We start from the raw sequence: 20,186 nt of genomic DNA, 5'->3' as shown, positions 1-20,186 counted from the left end.
AATTTTGAACAGTATGAATACAAATACATGTGACTGCTTCCTGGGATTGATTATTTGCTTAAATTAGGACTGACCTGTACATGCATATATGCATGCATGCATAAACATATCTACACATATCCATACATATACATATATTATTCTCTAGTACTGAGAATATATATAATCTAAGCACTATATATGTATGTGTACATATATATGTACACATGTAAAACATACATGTAAACATATGGAATACTTACTATACATATATAATACAAGTAACATAAATATAAAAAATATATACATTTAGATATATATTTAAGAAAAGAAGTAACATATGTATGTGTATATATACATATATACGTATGACTGTCATGTGATGATGTAGTTTTGAATGGAAATGTAAGCTGAGGAGTATATTTAACTAAAGGACATTGGGCCACGTTTTCAATGTTAAAATTCTTACTCATTTTTGAGCCTTGGGCATAAAGCTAATTGACCTTTCCCTGTGAGCTTGTCTAAGATCTGATGAGGGCCTATTCCTCTCCTTGGTTAAGGAAGGCATTGGGATACAGGAGAAAAAATGTTGGCTTTGAAGTCAGAGGACCTGGGTTTAGATGGTGATTATGGAACCTAGTACTTTTGTGACCTTCGGCAAGTTTCTAAATTTCTCTGACCCTCAGTTTCCTCATCTGTAAAATCAATGGTTGGAATAAATGGCTTCTGCAGATCCTTCTAGCTCTATAATCCAAGTAATTCTCATTGTACTTTTACCTGTGAAACCCTATCTCAAATGCTTGAGTTTTCTTGGTGACTCAAGACCATGATATAAATTGGAACTTCAGGTCTCTAGACCTCAGGCTTTGTCTTCAGAATAGCAATACGCTTCTACATTTTTATGGTCATCATCACCAATTCACGCTATATTTCTTTAATGGTCCCCCCACAAGAGGTGATACCTACATAGTGGGAAATGAGCACTCAGAAGGCTTTGTCAATGTTGTGTGTGAGAGCTTGCATATGGAGAAGAGACTTACTGTTGATTGTAAAATTAACCTCCCCCTCCTGGGGAGTGGCGTCTGCATCTTGGACTACTTGTAATTCTCCCACAGGTCGGACGGCAGGATCCAAAGTAACAGAACTTTCATTTACGGTTGTGTCACTTGCACCTGTAATCTGATTGGTTGGTGGCCCTCCTATGGAACCTTCAAAGTCCGGTGGGATGTCATCTATGCAGTCTGCATTGGGCTGGTTAAAAAAATAAAGAAAACACTTGTGAGATTTATTTGCTATAAAACCAGTGTTCACATAGGAAGGTGAAAGAATCTATTTTAGTGTCTAAGACTCTAATTATACAACAGCTCTGATCCTAAATTCCTAGAGCACAAATATACTCAACAATGAACACGTATTAATATGATTTGTTTTCTTCAAATAATAAAAAAATTCTTCATGGCTTTCTTTTTTGCACCATATAGTTTACTAAATAATGTCTATACAATTTAAATAAAATAAACACAGAAAGTTTCTTTATTCCTTCAAAATCCTCCATCTGGATGGAGGGTCAGGTTGCGGGCATGACAAGCCTGGCAATGGCCACAGATTAAAACTCCTATAAAACATAACACATGGTTCATTGGTAGGAATGGTATTTTCTCTAAGACGTTTGTTTACAGATGAGATAACATTTGACAGTCAGATCATTATCCCCAAAGACTTATGAATTGTTTTTATGCTACAGAAGAAGTGTGGAGGGGAAGGGGTAGGGGAAGGGCAGAAAGAAATATGTTTGACTTATACCTGAGAATTATTGATTTAAAAAAGAAGCAGATTGAGGTTTTTGGTGTTTGAATGAAAAGCTCACATTCCAAAAGAACTTAGAACAAAACTTCTCATTGTCATATATGCAATGATTCATCACTGAAACACCCAAATTAAAATTCACAGAATTTTATGCATTGGAAAAACTGTTGGAGGTCACCCAACCTTCCACCCAGTGTGAGAATTTCTATATCAACCATGACAGAAGGTTTTCTAGTTTCTGCTTGAATACGTCCAGTGATGAGTAGCTCACTATTTCCTGAGGCAGCTCATTTCACTGATGGACAGCTCTAATTTTTATAAAATTCTTCCTTAAATTACGTGAAATCTTCCACCGTTATTTTCACTCATCTGTCTTAGCTCTTCCACATGGAGTTAAGACAAAAATGTCATTGTTCTTCTATGTGACAGCACATTAAGTATCTAAGTGCAGGAGGCATATCCCTATCCTCTCCCCCCTTCCCATCTCCTCCTCCAAATCTTATCTTAAAGAATATGAAACATGAAGAATGGAAATGTCCTTATTTTCACTCTACCCTTACTTGCAGTAGGGAAGGAGATTGCTCTGATATACTCTTCCATTATGCCTTCTGGCATAGATATCTTTGTGTACTTATGTCCAGATTGGAAATCCCAGGCTTTCTTCTGATGGGGTTTGGGTTTGGTGTTGCAATGTAAGGAAAGAGTCTCCCTTCATTTGGGGCAGTGAGGTGGTGCAGTGGATAAAGCTCTGGCCTTGGAGTCAGGAGGACCTGAGTTCAAATCTGGCCTCAGACACATGACACCTACTAGCTGTGTGACCCTGGGCAAGTTACTTAACCCTAATTGACTCACCAAATAAAACAAAACAAAACAAAAATATAAATGGACAACTAAAAAAAAAGGTCTCCCTTCATGATCAGTTTACAAGGCCATCCTTTCCCTTAAATTACTAAGGCTTTTCATTTTTAGCAGCTTGTGTACTCTATGTGTGGCAAGAGGAGTGAGAAAAATAATAGAGGGTAGAAGAGATTTAGCTACTACTGATAAATGGTCATTCTCCAAGTTGACCTCTGAGTCATGTGAAGGTAAGGAGGTTAGAGACTGCCCATGTGGGCAGTGTTCAGGAAGAGAAACCAGAATTAAAGGCAAAAATGAATTTTTTATTTAAACTTCATTAAAATGTAAACCTAATGAAAGATCAAAAATGATACAGTCCAACAGTGACAAAGCACTGAGGGAAAAGTTACTTTAATATATTACTGGTGAGACTAGTACAAAAGATTTCAAAAGCAATTTGCAATATGAAATGAGTTGAAAAATTGATCATATCACTGGATCAGAGTTTTTGTTGCTAGGATTCTATACCCACATCATAAAAAAGGGAAAATAAAGCCTATTTACACAAAAATATTCATAGTTTCTCTATTTATAATAGTAAAAAAAAATTGGAAAAAATCTCTATGCTGAAGAACTTGAGAATGGATGAATAAATTGTAATTTATTAAATGTAATAGAATATTAGGTGAAAAAATTAATAAATTTAACACATACAAGGAAGTGTGAAAAGAGAAATCAGGGTTGGTTCAGAGTAAAAGCAGCAGAACCAGAATGGTATTATACACAGATTATGATGACAAATTAAAACAAAGAACTTTTTTTTTTAAGTAGGAAGAAACACAAGATCAAAGACCTTTAAAAGGCCTGGAGGGGAGGTAAAACAAACAAAAATTGCACATTTGTTATTTGTTAATTATTTTGATTCTGCTTTGTTAAAGGCTAGAGGCCTTGGGGGGACTGCCCTCCATCTTTGCCTCCTTGTTTTTTTATGTGCATTTGTCTTTTTTCTTATTGATAAGAAATAAGTCTAATATTTTAGAGTGGAAGTCTGTTGTTGCTGTGCACAGATGGAATACATAGCAATGTTCTACCAAGTGTTCAGTGAATACTACATTTATAGGAAAAAAATTTGGAAGTAAAGTTCACATAAGGCAGGTGCTTTTCTTTTCTAGAGAAGTGCCTACATTTGTCCCCTCAGGTGAATCTGTTTCAACACAATAAAAAAAAAACCTTCTAATAAAATTTAATACGCTATTTCAAAATGCATTAGCGAGAAGCAGAGTATTAGAGTTAAATGAGTTTTGGACTGTAGTTATTTATTTTTTCAAATTACACATAAAAACAATTCTTAACATTCTTTTAAAAAAATTTGTGTTTCAAATTCTCTCCCTCCTTCCTCTTCCCCCCTCATTGGGAAGGCAAGCAATTTGATGTAGGTTATAAAGGCACAGTCATGCAAACCATATTTCCATATTAGTCATATTGTGAGAGAAAACACAGACCAAAGAATAAAACTCAAGAAAAATAAAGAGAGTTTGAAAAAAAGTGTGTTTCAATATGCATTCATACTCCACCACTATCTCTCTGGATGTGGATGGCATTTTCCATCACAAGTCCTTTGGAATTGTCTTAGATCACTGTATTGTTGAGAATAGCTAAGTCATTTACAGTTGATGATTTTAAAATACTGCTGTTACTGTGTACACTGTTGTCCTGATTCTGCTCATTTCACTTTGCATCAGTTCATGTAAGTCTTTCCAGGTTTTTCTGAGAATATTCTGTAGGTAATTTCTTATAGCATAATAACATTCCATCGCAATCATATACTACAATTTGTTCAGCCATTCCCCAATTGATGGGCATCCTCTCAATTTCTAATTCTTTGCCACTACTATAAATATTTTTATACATATAAATCCTTTCCCTTTTTGTTTTTGATTTCTTTGGGATACAGACCTAGTAGCGGTATTGCTGGGTCAAAAAGTTTTTATAGTCCTCTGGCATAGTTCAAGTTGCTTTACAGAATGGTTGAATCAGTTCACAACTCCAGTGTCTCAATCTTCCCACACCCCTTCCAACATTTGTCATTTTCTTTTTCTGTCTTATTAGCTAATCTGACAGGTATGGGGTGGTACAACACCATGTGATCTTGAACAAGTCTCCTACCTTCCCTGGGCCTCAGTTACCTTATCTGTAAAACAAGGGGATGGACCTAGATGCCCTCTGAGGTCTCTTTCAGCTCTAGATCTATAAGATCTATACAATGAAGGGGTTGATGAGATGGTTTTCCAGTCCCTTCCAGCTCTAAGTCTACGATTCTTTTTTTCTAATTTATTTTTGTTTTCATGGCAAAGGGAATTTCTCTGATGTTGGTAGGAGGGCTAGTGTAGCAATGGTAGCTATACTGGAGCCTCACCAGGCTACTCTGGATAGGAATAACAGTTATTTCATTGTATTAAACTCCAAAACAATTGATACTGTAAATTATGAGAGAAGCAGCTTGCCTTCAATTTATTAGTTCACAAAGATAGTTGTGGAACTTCTTATCTTTGGCTACATCAGCCTGAAGAGCAGCAAAGAAAGGTACTTAAGAGATGTGAAAAGCAGAATTTCTGTAAGCAGGAAGAGACAGAATTTTAGTTCAGATATAAGGAAGAATTCCCTGACAGGGAGGCCTGGAAGTTACCCAGAAAGGGAGTGGATGATGAAGAATAAAAAGAGTCTATGGAAGAAGGGGGTTTTGGGGGAGGAAAATGTGGGACTCAATGGTCTCTGAGAGCTCTTTGAACTCTAAAGATTCTGTGATTCTGGCAGAGCCTCATCTGCTTGTGATAGTTTAGGTGTGGTTCTACCTACTGGCAGGATTAGATCATTTTTAAGAGTCCGTCCCTTCCTTCCTTCCTTCCTTCCTTCCTTCCTTCCTTCCTTCCTTCCTTCCTTCCTTCCTTCCTTCCTTCCTTCCTTCCTTCCTTCCCTCCTCCCTCCCTCCTTCCTTCCTTCCTTCCTTCCTTCCTTCCTTCCTTCTTCCTTCCTCCCTCCCTCCCTTCCCTCCTTCCTTCCTTCCTTCCCTCTTCCTTCCCTCCCTCCCTCCTTCCTTCCTTCCTTCCTTCCTTCCTTCCTTCCTTCCTTCCTTCCTTCCTTCCTTCCTTCCTTCCTTCCTTCCTTCCTTCCTTCCTTCCCTCCTTCCTCCCGTCATGGCTAGTATGGCTATGTGGCTAGAATGGCAATGTTTGCATGATTTCACATGTATAATTTGTATATTGTTTGCCTTCTCAGTGGATGGAGGAGGGGTGAAAAGGAAAGAGAATTTGGAACTCAAAATTTAAAAAGAAAATAATTTTACTTTCTGGGGTAGAGAGCACTAGCAGTTGGGGGGGAATCATGGAAAAGCTCTCAGCCCAGTCTTGAAGGAAGCTATAGATTCTCAGAGGTGAGGGTGAGCTGTGAGTGCATGCCAGCCATGGGGGACGGCCCACACACAGGCATGGAGATGGGAGATAGATTACCATCTATAAGGAACAGCAAAGATGTCAGTATAGTTAGAATGCAGAGCAGATAAAGGGAGATATTTATAAAAAGTCTTGAAACGTAGGTAGTTGTGGTTTTTGTTCAATCATTTCAGTTGTGTCCAACTCTTCCTGACCCCATTTGGGTTTTGTTTTGTTTTGCAAAAATACTGGAATGGTTTGCCATTTCCTTCTCTGGCTCATTTTACAGACATGAGAAAACTGAGGCAAACAGGGTGAAGTGACTTACCCAGGGTCACACAGCTAGTAAGTGTGTTGAGGCTAGATTCTAACTCAGGAAGAGGAGTCTTCCTGACTCCAGGCCTGGCACTCTATCCACTGAACTACTTAGCTGTCCAACTAAAAGGTAAGTAGGCTGGAGTTCAATTGTTAAAGGCTTTAAATGACGGAGAAGTTTGTTTTTTAATCATAGAGGCAAAAGGGAGCCACTGGGGATATTTCAGGACAGGAGTAACATGACAAAAAGAAGGCTTTAAGAATGTTTATTTGATAGGACCAATTTTTATTTGCAGCTTGGGTTTTTGTATAAAATTATGTTGTTATTGTGGAAAAAACTGCTACCTTCAGCTATATATAGGTAGTCTAGACTGATTTATTTTGGTCTGACCACTGATTGGTTAAAAAGTAAATGGAACTTCTGCTTTAATACTGATATTTGGATGAGGGTTGGAAGTTTTATAAGCTAAAATAGTTGAAATAGATACATTTCAAATTTTAAAACCTGCATGTGGCCTGTCACACTCTTGCTGTGGAATAAATCTGCCTTGTGCTCTAATCATCCAAAATACGTGTAACCAAACTGTCAGTTCAAAGCATGGAACTAAGTTGTATGTCTATTAAAAAAAAACAACCCCCCCCAAAAAAAAGAATGTTTATTTGGCAACTGTGTAGAGGATGGGTTGATGAGGGGAAAGATTTGAGGCAAGTAGAAGACTATCATAATATTCCAGGAAAGAGATGATAAGGCTTGATTTATGGAAATGATTACATGAGTGGGGTAGAAAAGGATTAATTTAAAGGGTATCACGGAGGTAGAATTTGATGCACTTTGCACCTGATTGGATGTCTATGGTGAGGAGGCAGGGTTGGTTCTAAGGGCGTGAACGCAGCAAGGGTGACTACAAGGATGGTCGTGCCCTCAAAAGAAGGAGAGAGGGAAGTGAGGGAAAGGGTGAATTTTTTTAAGGGCAGTGAAGGTAATGAATTCTGTTTTGGAACCATTTATGATTTCATACCTCCAAATCCTAGAGAAAATTCAGAAATAATCTAGATCATTTTTCAGTACACCTCAAAATGGATGCTTTGGGAAAGCACAGCCGTTCCTCAGAATGGTTTGTAAGCAGCAGAAATTAGAGATGCTTCATTTTTCAGAGGCTGTTCTGTTTTCAGTTGTGTATATTGATAGAACTTTTTGGTTAACTGTTTTTCTAGAAAAGGTAAGAGATATCACTTATTCCAGTATAATTCTGGTGTCACTTTTCTTGAATGATAGCACTTGGTCATTATTCAGACAGTTCTGAATAAAGTTTAGCTCCAATTTGTCAAATACACTGAACCAGGGTTAGGATGTCTGAGCCTTGCCTCCTTTAGCCATCATACTTGCAAGTTTCAGAAATAACCTCAAATGAAACTATTTTAAAGAATGAATAAACACACTCATGTTATTTTCACATATACTTCACAGAGGTCTCTGGAAGTCTACAGGATGGGCAGAGAAAAATGCTAATTAGACCAAGAAGTTAAATATTAGAGACTTTGTTTGGTGTTTCTGGTCCTATTCTGATGAGAGAGTTCTAGAACTATTTTTGTTATGATTGATGATGGTAGCAATGAAAATAACTCCCATTTCTATGGTACTTCAAAGTTTGTTAGGTACCTTCTTCCCAACTTGTAGATAGAGATAATGCAGGAAGCTTTGCAAATATAAATTACTGGCAAGAGAAACCATTCCAATGGATCACATCCAATGGATCTTCGATCTGGAAAGGAACTCTGAGCCACACCTCAACAAGAATCTCCTCCATGTATACCTGATGAGTAAACTCCAGTGTTTAAATGAGAACCCACTACTTCCCAAACCAACCTTATTCAATAATAAATTTTTCACGATATGAAGTGGAAATTTGTCTCTTTATACTTCCCAGCTACTGCTCCTAGTCCTGACCTCAAACCAAGCAGAACAAGTGTAGTCCTTTTTCCATGTGATGACTTTTTAAATACTTGAAGAAAACTACTATGCTAATCAAACAAATGTCTTCATTTAGTTTTGAAGTATTGCATAGACTTTGGAGCCAAATATCTCTCATATCTTCCATCTCTCTCTCTCTCTCTCTCTCTCTCTCTCTCTCTCTCTCTCTCTCTCTCTCTCTCTCTCTCTCTCTCTCTCTCTCTCTCTCTCTCTCTCCTTCTCCCCCACCTCCCTCCCCATTTCCCATTCTCTCTGTCTCTTTCTGTTTCTGTCTTTCTCTCCCTCCCCCTCCCTCCTTCTCTCTTTTCCCCCTTTCTCATTCTGTCTCCATTCCCCTTCCTATTGCTTCTCTGTCCCCCTCTATTCTCTCCCCTCCCCTTTTTCATTCTCTTTCTCTTTCTTCCCCACCATCCCCTTGCTCCTCCACCTCCCTCACCCCTCTTGAGAGGCAGCTTGGCATGGTGGATAGAGTTATGGACTCTTAGTTCGGGAAAATCTGGGTTCATGTCTCACCTTTGACATTTACTAATAATGTAACCCTGGGCAAGTCACCTAACTCCTCTGGGTCTCAGTTTCCTCATCCGTAAAATGAAAGGGTTGGACTAAAAGGTTTCAAAAGGCCCAGCTGGCTCCAAATCGATGATTCCTTGTAAAAAGTGCTTAGCACAGTGTCTGATACATAGTAGGCACTATATAAATGCTTATTACCACCCCCCCAGCCCAGCTCCCTTCAATCTTTCCTATTTCTCTATATAAATATAATCACATATATTAGAGCCTTTTGGATTTGTAATTTCGTGGCTGTAGGGAATGACTAATGCGGAAACCCCATCTTCAGATGCAGACCAACAACTCATCTATGACTCAATCTCCTGAAATTGCCCAGGCAGGCACTGAACCCACGTCTTCTTGACCGCAAGACCAACCCTCGATCCATGACATTCTACCTCTCCTACATCTCATGTTGTTGTTTTTGTTCAGTTGTGTCCATCCTTTTGTGACCCTGTGGACCATAATGTCCATGGGGTTTTCTTGGCAAAGATACTGGAGCGCTTTGCTATTCCCTTCTCCTAGTGGATTAAGACAAAGAGAAGTTCAGGGTCACATAGCTACTAAATGTCTGAGGCCGGATATGAACTCAGGTCTTCTTGACTCTAGGCCTAGCGCTCTATCAACTGAACCACCTCCCTGCCTCCATATCTCATGTAAACACACATAAATATTTTTTGTACAGAAACTAGACATAGCCTAAGTATAAGCAGAGGAAATTCTTGATACATTGAGTTCTAAGAGTGTTTTTCTAAGGTACACACCTGGGGGGTTTTGAGCCATCTTTTCTACTCATAATGGATTTTCCTCATGCAGACTGTATTTATGACCACAGACTGACGATTTAGTGGTCTGCTCCTCCAATGCCTGTCCGGCCCTGTATTCACACAAGCTGATTTGTGTTGTGAGCATAAACCATCTCAAACAGTACACAGCTGGCATGAAGGCAGCTGGGACATGGGAAGAAAAGCCAGGCTACATGCATGTCATTGCAATCTATCACTGCCCTTCAAGGCGCCCCCTCTTCCTGCTCTACTGTCGCGAAAGCTCCAACAGAATCAAAGAGTTAGCCTGATTTCTTCCTTTCAATGATGATTCTTATCAAACTTCCTTTTCCATTAACATCATGGGATGGTTCATCCTCCTTTCATCTCACTGTCATCATTGGGAGTGAAGGGTGATGAGGGTAAGGCAGGAAGAAAGGGGGCAGGGCAGGGAGGGAAGGATTGCTATCTGGGGCTCCCGTCCTCATTATGGTCTGGCTTTTTTCAAATACCATCTTTTGTTTAACTCTCCTCTTTCTTGCATAACCCTGGGATCTGGGAGTTTGGCTTGCTGCCTGCCTTCATCTGTTCAGGAAGAACGTACATATAACAGCTGGTGGCTCACTAGCCACCATTGTTTGTGGGCTAAACTTGACACGGTCCTGGAAAAGTCTTTTTTCCTCAGCTTGAAGCCAGCTGGCTGGAGTCTCCTCACTGGGGGAGACACTGAACTTTTTATGGATATCTAGAACTGAGGGGGGTTAGTCTGACAGCTGAGTGGAAACCAGGCCCTGCCTCCAATATCCTGGAGATTGAAGAATCCACACACAGATCTTTCTTTAACAGCTAAACAGAGTCTCTGAGGCATTCTCTCCCATCACTGCTGTGCTCCCTCATGTTGTTACGAAGGCTGTGTGCCAACTTCTGAAGTGGGTTGAAGACTAGTATTCAGGTTGGACCCAGAGAATGAAGTAACATTAAAAAAAAGCAGGCCACGTAATTCCCCTTTGGTGTTGAACAGGTGATAGAAACACAACAGACGTATTACATATGTGAATACAGATCTATGCTTTTCTCACTTTTTGTGAAGCCTCACCATTCATGCAAAACACAACCAGAATAGGACTTAGTAGAGACATTTCTTGATATTCCTAGAGGTTAAGTGACTTGCTTAGGGTCACACGGAAACTAACTGTAAGAGGTGGGATTTGAACACAGGTGTTCTAGACTTTAGGTTCAGTATTCTTCCCACTGTACCAATCTGTCTCATTGTTAACAAGAAAAAGAGAATGGTAATTCATAAATAGCATCTTGACACTGAGGAATAATGATCCAAAATGAAACAGGGGCTGGGAAAACCCCTAGTGATGAAAGTGCTCATGATGAGAACCAAATGGGAGGAAAGATGTCCCCAGACACCAGAGCTCGTGTGGGGTTAACTCAAACGGTGTCACTCCTGTGGCAAATGGAGCACTCAGAAAAAGAAGAAATTCCCAGGCAGTGACTTATGATTCTTTTCCCCTTTGTGTTCATGAGCTCATAGAAAAGAAAAGAGATGAGTGCAGGAAGGGCAGCAGCTTACCGGGATACCTAGGGCCTTAAGGATGTTCATCTTGCACATGGGACAGGTTCGATGGTCTAACAGCCACGGATCCACGCAGGATTTATGGAAAAGATGCCTGCAAGGAGAATCATAGAATTTTAGCACTGGATATCATTCAGCCCTTCCCACTTCCCTTATTTTATGATGAGGACCCCAAGACCTATCAAGGTGAAGTGACTTGTCCAAAGTCACAATGGAAGAATCATGTCCAGAACTGAAGCCCCCATCCCTTTATTGTTAGTCTAGTGTTCTTTTTTTGGCAGCTAGGTGGTACAGTGGATAGAGTCAGGAAGACTCATGTTCCTGGGTTCAAATCTGGCATCAGACCCATACCAGCTATGTGATGCTGGGAATCTCTTAACCCCGTGTGGCTCAGTTTCCTGATCTGTAAAATGAGCTGGAGAAGAAATTGGCAAATCACTCCAGTATCTTTGCCCAGAAAACCCCCAATGAGGTCACGAAGAGTTGGACGTGACTGAAACAACTGAAGAACGATAGCATTTTTTTTTCATGATAACAGAAATATGTTTAGAATCCTATTTGTCCTGGCTAAAGAGGGTGTGAGTGTGAGTGTGTGCGTGTAAGTTAAAATATTCTCAGCTTTGCCTAACAACTTTCAGAAAATGTGGGGCATGTGGAAGTAGGGAGGCTTCTTTCCTGCTCTAACATGGCAGGAACATGACAGCTTCCCAACATCACCAGGAAGAGTGTTAGTGGACAAATGTACAAAGACAAGTACACAGAATGACTTTTCATTCCTTCTTCTGGATGCAGTAGAAAGAGAGCTGGATTTAGAGTCTGAAGATCATCTGAGCCCATGTTCTATCACTTACTAGTTCCACCATTTTGACTTCTCCCAGTCTTAACTCATTTCCTAATTTGTAATATGGGACTAATGTCAGACTGCACACCTCCTTGGGCTATTTTGAGGATCAAGTAAGATAATTTGTATAAAGCCCTTTGTAAATTGCAAAGTGCTATATTAGTTATTATTATTATATATAGTTATTGTTATTATTATTATTATTATCAAATAAGACAGCTGCCTCTGCCATAACCTCAAGTTATAATACAAAAAAATTGGTAAATTCTTATGTGTGCTACTATCACGATGCTATGAGGAATCAAAGAAGGGCGATTATTTTTGGTTAGGGTATCAGAAAAGGCTTCATGAAAGAGGAGACATCTAAGCTGGCCCTTAAAAGATGGGCAGGACCTCAGGAGGCTAAATTGCAGAAGAGCATTTTCCAGATGGAAAGAACTATGCCAGCAATGACATAGAGGTAGGAAAGCTCAGAATATGTCCAAAGAGCATCCAGGAACACAGTCTGGTGGGAACAGAGACTAAGAGAGGGAAAGTATCATGAGATAAAGTAGTTTGGAGCCAGATGTAGAGCACCTTGAATGCCAGACTAAGGAGAATGGTCTCTACTCAGTAGGCAATGGGGAAAGTGAGTGATTTATCTGGCTAAAGAATATAGAACAGAGTGGAATGGTGTGGGGCCTGATGGCAGGTTGATTGACTAGGTGACTAATTTGATAGCCCAAGTGAGATTTAATAGTGGCCTGCACTGGAGGGGATAGATAGAAGAGTTACTGCAGAAGTAGAACCCATAGACTTGCTAACCAACAGGAGGCTAAAAGTTAGGGACAGGAGAAGTCAAAGCAGCTGCTGAGATTTCTAGCCCGAGTGACTGGAAATACAAGGAATTATTAACAGAATTAGTAAAGTCAGGGAGAGGAACAATATATTTTGGGGGGAAAGGGGGAGAATTATGTCTGCTTTTGTATATTTCCTTCAATTCAATTCAGGTAACATAATAAATGTTATGTGCTAGGCACTGAAGTGGGTATTGGAGATATGAAGACCAAAAAAAAAAATGGGAAGAAGAAATGATTCCTGCCCTCAAGAAACTTACATTCTAATTAAGAGGATACAACACATATGCAAATAAGTAAATACACAGTAATTTTAAGAGGGAGAGAGTAATAAGACTTATTTCTAATATCTTTTTATTTCTATTGCCTCTTAATTGTAGTGACTTTCTCTGGTAATTATTTTCCATTTATCTTGTATATAGTTTTACTGCTTTTTTTTTTTTTGCATGTGGTCTCCCACTTTGATTAAAAACTCCTTGCGTGCAGGGACTGCCTTTTGTCTCTTTTTGTATCCCCAGTACTTGGCATGGTTCCTGGCATGTAATTACACATCCAGTTTAATAAATGTTGATTGATTCTAACTCTTAGGAGCGGGGGCAGTGAGGACATGTGCCATTTACAGTGCTAGCATGACGTTTAGGTCCATGTCTAGCAGGAAGTTAGAAATATGATTCTGGAGGTCAAGAGAGAGGTCAGGGCTGGAAAAAAGAAATCTGGAAGTCACCTTTATAGAGGTGATCATTGGATAAGATGGCCAAAGAAGGAAGTAGAGAAGAAAAGTGAGAAAGATAGCTTTGTAGGAAGAGAAGTCATTGAAGGATGAAGGGTAGGAGCAGTTGAAGATGTAGAAACCAAAAGTAGGAGAAAAGTTTCTGGCTCTTCATTTCTAAGCCACCATCCTTGGTCAGACCCTTATCCCTTCATAGCTGGACTACTGTAGTAGTCTTCTAAATGACCTCCCTGCTTCTGGTCTTTTGCCCTTCCCATCCACCTTGCACAATGTCAGTAGATGAGTCTTCCTAAAGCACAGCTTGGTGTTAATCCCCTGGTTAAAAATCCTTAATGGGTCCTCTTTGCCTACTAAGTCAAATACCGTCAATGTAACCATGTGTACGTTGTCTTTATGTCATTTTCAGGATGTGGAAAGGAAGTCATCGACTCAAAAGGAAACAAGGGGATAACAAAGGTCAAAAGAAGGATTGAAAAGATAAAACTCATAATTATTCTAGTCTAGGGGCATGCTGGAGCTAGCTTGAACTCAACACATGTTAAATTTTCAGCATGAACATCTGATACACCTCGGAAATCAGCAAATGCTACAAATTAGGGTTTGATTCATTGTTCAGTTGATTGTCTAGGCTTTAGAGAGTGATGGAGAAAAATGTTTATTATGCAGAATAAACTAAAAAAAAAATGAGTAGCATGTACTTTTCCCTCTCTCCTCCCAACCCAGAGAGCCAGTTCTTAAAAATTTACCATCACACCCATGCTTGTTTTTAACAAATATACTGAACGCCAACAAGGCAGGATCAAAGAATTGAAAGCTAGAAAGGGCAGGAGGGATGACCTAGTTTAATTCCTTCCTTTTACAGATGAGGAGACTGAAACCCAGAAAGATGAAGTACCACACAGGTAGCAAGTGCCACATGGGGGGTAAGCATCAGAGCCTGGATTCTAACTGTGATTCCCCTGACCCCCAATACAGGGCTTCTCCTACTACTCATCTTTACATACTATTTGTTGCACACACTATAAAATCAGATACTCTTAGAATCCTTTAGGTTGGGCTGCAATCTACATTCCTTACCCTGTCCCTAAACAGAGAAGAAAAATCCAAGAAAGCAGATGGATGAACACTTAAAAAACAGAACCAGGAGGGAAGGGCACCCAAAGCCTAAAGAAGAAGTCAATCAACTAATAAGAGACATTTATTAAGCATCCAATTATGTCAGGTGCTGTGTTAGGTACCGAGATACAAAGATCCAAATAAAAATCTCCTGGAGGGCAGCATCTATGCATTTTCTCCCTGCTTTGTACAGTTCCCAGCATTTGTCATCACCAATAAACATTGTTAGCAGGCACTTTGACAAATGGTCATATGAACAACTAGACACACTATTTTCTTCCCCAAAGAGAGGAAATGGTCATAAGCTGCAATGAGAAATGGACTCATGAACATAGGACAGAGTCAGCAGGAATACTGAATAAGGGAAACTAAGAGCCAATGAAGTTCTCCCTCCTTTTTTGGCAGGGGGAGGAAGGGTGTCCAGACCTGCGATTCTGCCATGCAGAAGGAGAGTTATCTAATTTATGAGCCTAGAGGAATTGCCAGGAGCAATTAGATTTTAAGTGACTCGCCAACCATGATTTTGTTTGTTGTCTAGTCTTTTTAGTGGTGTCTGACTCTTTGTGACCCCATTTGGCAAAGAGACTGGAGTGTTTTGCTGATTCCTTCTCTAGCTCATTTTAGAGATGAGGAAACTGAGGTAAACAAAGTTAAGTGACTTGCCCAGGGTCATACAGGTAGCAAGTGTCTGAGATTAGATTTGAACTCATTTGAGTTTTTCTGACTTCAACCCAGCACTCTATCTACTGCACCACCTAGCCACCTACCACCCATGATCACACATACCAATTATAGGTGAGAGGAAATATTTGAACCCATATCTTCTTGGATTTTAAGGCCACCCCACCAGCCCACTTTGTCTCCCCTTTTACACACATTCAAATAGGAGATATATACATAGGATATATAATTCTCTACTTTTAGGCCCAATGGAACAATAAAAACCTTAGAGAAAAATCAGGCTTTTTACAAACATTAAATAAAGTTAATCATGATTATTTATTTATACACACATACATATGTGTGTATAGAGTCTTTATATATGTGTATGCATACATATGTACACACGTATGTATATGCTCATACACAGATGAGTTTTGTCTGTTTTCTTGGAAACTTGGGTGGGGGAGTCTCTCTTGCCTAGACTGGAAGCACAGCAGCTACTCATGGGTCTGATCCCACTGCTGATTACAAGAAAGCACTGGCCTGCTCCATTTCCATTTTTTTTTTTTTAGTGAGGCAATTGGGGTTAAGTGACTTGCCCAGGGCCACACAGCTAGCAAGTATCATGTGTCTGAGGGCAGATTTGAACTCAGGTCCTCCTGACTCCAGGGCCAGTGCTCTATCCACTGTGCCACTTAGCTGCCCCTCCATTTTCATCTCTGACCTGAGTCAGTCTGTCCTTCACCAAGCAGCCAGGTGGCCCCTCACTTCCCGTGGGACTCATCAGTATGGTACCCAACTTGAGTGCACACACCTGACTGGCTTTACCAAATTGGTACCTGACCTGAGTGTGGATGCCTGATTGGCTTTAAATACGTTCCCCCTCCACCCACCCCTCTCCCCCACTATAGCGCTGACTCCTGATTTGAAGAGAACCACCAGCCTTGGAATATACCACCACATCTGGCTACATATCGGTTTTTAAAAGCAAATAATTTGGGCGACGTGAGAATTAGATTTGTTGAGCTATGCATATTTCTTATGGGCATTTTCTTTCTAAAAATAGGTTTTTTGGGGGGAGCAGTGAGAGAGATAAATCCTTGTAAAAATAAGTAAATTGATTTTTAAAAGAAAGATAAATAAAAGCTTAAACTAATGCAAAATTTCTTTTCCAACTGGATGCATTTTTATACCCTTGAGGTTTGCTTTTTTAATGTTTTGATGGCTCATCTATACTTCCTTATGTGACATTCTTTCTCTTTTTCATAATATTTCTCTCCTCTCCTCTCCTCTTCTCCTCTCTATTTCCCTTTTCAGCACTGCGGATGGAGGGAAGGCGTCTGTTTTCCAGTCTCCCTGACTCGTCCATGTCTGCTGACTTCTGCCTCTATTAGAGACCTTGCTACCAGAGCTCAAAGGAAGACGGCTCCACTTTCCCTCTGGCTCACGCTGCTCCCTGTACCTAAGAACACTAATAATAAGATGTGGAGTCACACTGGCGCCTACAGAGAATCAACACCAATGCAGCCTTTCCCAACTGGAATGCTCTCTAAGTGGGTCTACACTAAGCTGGTACTCCACTTTGGAGCCCCCTAAACAACTTATTTGTCACAGTGTTCTATACAGCATCAGTGAATTTTTTATTAGCAAACATGGAAAACCTGTTCACAGTGTCCCTGGGTTGGATTACAACCACTCTTCATGACCCTGTTGGAAAAGAAAAGGTATATTTGGGACTACCTAATGTACTTCCAATGCATCTGTTGTCACATTGATGCTATTTCTCTCAAGTGTATTTAAGAATTCATAGGAGCATGGTATGTAGAGCTGCAAGGGACTTTCAAAGTCTTCTAGTCCAGACCCTTATAATATGGATGACAGAACAGAGACAAAGAGGAGTGATGTGATTGGCCCAAGGTCAGAAAGGTAGAAAGTGAGTAGAAGAGCCTCATTTGATCCCAGTTTTTTGGATTCCAAATCTAGCATCCTTTTAATGGTACTATGTTGCCTCCTAGTCTCCTTGTCTCAGAGCTAGCCCTGAGTCTTAGAGGTGAATCCAAATACGATGAGTCAATAAGGTCCTGTGCCCTGGCCATGAACTTTTGCCACTTGGATAGGCGGTCAAGACCAAAAAAAAAAGTTTGTTTGGCCTACACTCAACTGACCCAGAATGCCAAAACTAAAACTATGAAATTCAATTCAATCTGACAAACATCTATTAAGTGCCTCCCATAGGCAGAGTATTGCAGATAAAAATGCAGAAACGAGACAGTCTGTACTCAAGGAACTTACTCTCTCCTAGGACAACTGAAGATTGTAGAAGGAAAATTAGAAGGCTTCATGAATAAGTAACCACTTAAGATTAACCCTGAAGGAAGACAAACTATCTGACGGACCAGCGAGGAAGGAATTAATTCCAGCCAAGGAGAATGGATTGGGTCTCAGAATGCCAGTTTAGTTGGTAATACGTAATAATGAAGGTTTATATAGTGCTGTAATGTTTGTAACATGCTTTACATACATTATCCTTCTTTCCTTCTTCCCCTTTTTCCTTCCTTCCTTCCTTTTCTTTCCTTCCTTCCCTTCTATTCTCTCTCTTTTCTTCCCTCCTTTCCTTTCCTCCCTCCCCACTTCACTCCCTCTCTCCCTTCCTTCCTTAAAGATATCAAAAATTACAAAAAGGTTTTACTGGTACCTATACAATAAAAGGCCAGTAATGTAGCCAGGTAGGAGATGGATAGTGACTTTCTCCTTTTGGCCTTATTTTGTTGCAGGGCCTTTCTCTCCTCCTACTCTTTTCCACAGAAAATAAAAAGTTTTGGAATTGAGAAGCTAGTAGACCTTGAACCCAAGAGTTCCTGGGAAATTGTTGGGAAATTATCTTCTGCAAGAATGATGCCTGTGAGGGGCAGCTAGATGGCACAGTGGATAGAGCCTTGGAGTCAGGAGGAGCCGATTTCAAATGCGGCTCAGACACTTGACACTTACTAGCTGTGTGACCTTGGGCAAGTCATTTAACCCTGACTGCCTCACAAGAAAAAAAAAAGAATGATGCCTGTGCAATTAACTGCTGGAAATTAATTGGGAAGCCACACAGACCTTTTAGCCCTAAAACAGAAAGAGAAGGCAGAGAAGTCTTTGACAGAGATATAAGCCTCAGTGACCAAGAAACATTTGAAAATTGGGTTTAATTCTAAAAAGAGTTAGTAGCTGGAGGTGGCTCTGCTCTAAGATCTTTTCATGTGGGGGAAATAATCTTCTTTTAGAAAGAAAATTCAATTTCAGGCAAGGCTTGGTCTGAAAGACAGACGAGGGACACTCTCATATAGCCAGTCCCCTCAAACTTGATTCCCATTTTTGAACCACATTTCCTGGTTAATGAAACTTGCATTATCTGTATGAGGTATGGGATGCCCCCAAATCTGTTTGTCTATCCTCTTTCTCCCCTTGCCTCCTCAATATTTTAATACATTCTCTCTCTCTCTCTTTCTCTCTTCTCTCTCTCTCTCTCTCTCTCTCTCTCTCTCTCTCTCTCTCTCTCTCTCTCTTTTACACCACAATCTCTTTCCAGCTATCTCTTCCTCCCACCCCATCTGCTCCATTAACTTCCCTTGCTACAGAAGGACTAAAAAGGTAAACCTTCCGATATAGGAGCCACAACTGAATGTGTAACACAGTGCATTTGCACTGGACTCATAAGATCCGCATCCCTAAACTACTACATTACCCCACTACTACGCTGATGCACTTCCCCTTGGCATATATCTGTGTTAGTCACAGTGAGATTGATTTGAAAAGCAGCTCCTGGTATTTTGGATCATCTGTGAAGCACTTCCTGGAGTTCATAGGATTTAGAGCCAGCAGAAGTCACCAAGCACAGCCCTCTCATCTTGCAGAAAAGGGACCCGTGACCTAATAGGATGAAGTCACGTAGTAACAAGTGACATAACCTGAGAGAAGTTCCTTCTGGGGGTCATTTGCTGTTGGGAAGAGCATGAACATTTTGGGAAGTGCTCTCTGGAGTGGACAACAGATGAATCCACCAAGATGTTAAATGGCGTAGACATTAAATGACTCACACACCTTTGATCTTTATTTCTATAAACACTGCTGCTTTGGAAAATAATTTTGTGGTTTTGAAGAGAGGCATCCTCCGGTCAGAGTAGCAGAGGGGGAGATGCTAATAACTAGTCAATGATACTAAGGCCTAACAGCATAAAATACACTGCACAGAATGGAGATAGAGTTTTAGTCTCTACCCAGGAGACATAAAATTTCAATCACTGTCACTGATTATCTTTGATAGAGGGATTCAACGAAGACTTGAATGGAATCTGAATGGTCAGGTCCTTGAAGAACATTAGAGAACCATTCCTATTTCCTATTTCTTAACTTTGTTTTCTCTCCATTGCTATTCCTATGGATGAGTGAATTGGAAGCCATCGGTTCAGTGCAACCTGGGATTGCCCTAAATCCTCCGCTGCTCAGTGCTAAGCTAAAAGCATGCCAGCCAGATTCATCTTATCTGTTTGGTTTTTCTATTTCAGTTTTCCTTTTCTCTCTTCCTTCCCTCCTCCTCCTTTCCCACTCTAATCTGACAGTGAGATCTCAACCAAGAGCACCAACTGTAACCTTCTATAATACTATGCTCATTTTCCTAACTCTTTCCAGCATGAGAATATCTATTTAAATGTATGTATGTGTGTATGTGTATGTGTGTGTGTGTGTGTGTGTGTGTGTGTGTGTGTGTGTGTGTGTGTGTGTG

At 40.2% G+C, this 20,186-nt stretch overlaps 1 protein-coding gene across 2 annotated transcripts in view; it reads right to left on the bottom strand.

Moving 5' to 3' along the window:
• Positions 1-20,186, bottom strand: part of RNF150 (ring finger protein 150) — a 346,382-nt gene that overhangs the window by 61,187 nt on the left and 265,009 nt on the right. For both annotated transcript variants that reach the window (XM_020989851.2, XM_020989852.2), the window contains 2 exons: positions 11,233-11,329; positions 1,020-1,230 (listed from right to left, as the gene is read on the bottom strand). In XM_020989851.2, coding sequence (XP_020845510.1) covers positions 1,020-1,230; positions 11,233-11,329 — 308 coding nt within the window. The remainder of the gene's footprint in view (positions 1-1,019; positions 1,231-11,232; positions 11,330-20,186) is intronic.

Source organism: Phascolarctos cinereus, unplaced genomic scaffold, assembly GCF_003287225.1.
Source record: "Phascolarctos cinereus isolate Bilbo 61053 unplaced genomic scaffold, phaCin_HiC Scaffold_9;HRSCAF=440, whole genome shotgun sequence".
In the NCBI taxonomy this organism is placed as follows: Eukaryota; Metazoa; Chordata; class Mammalia; order Diprotodontia; family Phascolarctidae; genus Phascolarctos; species Phascolarctos cinereus.
The sequence above is the reverse complement of the archived record's forward strand: the minus strand, read 5'-3'. Positions and strand labels throughout refer to the sequence as shown.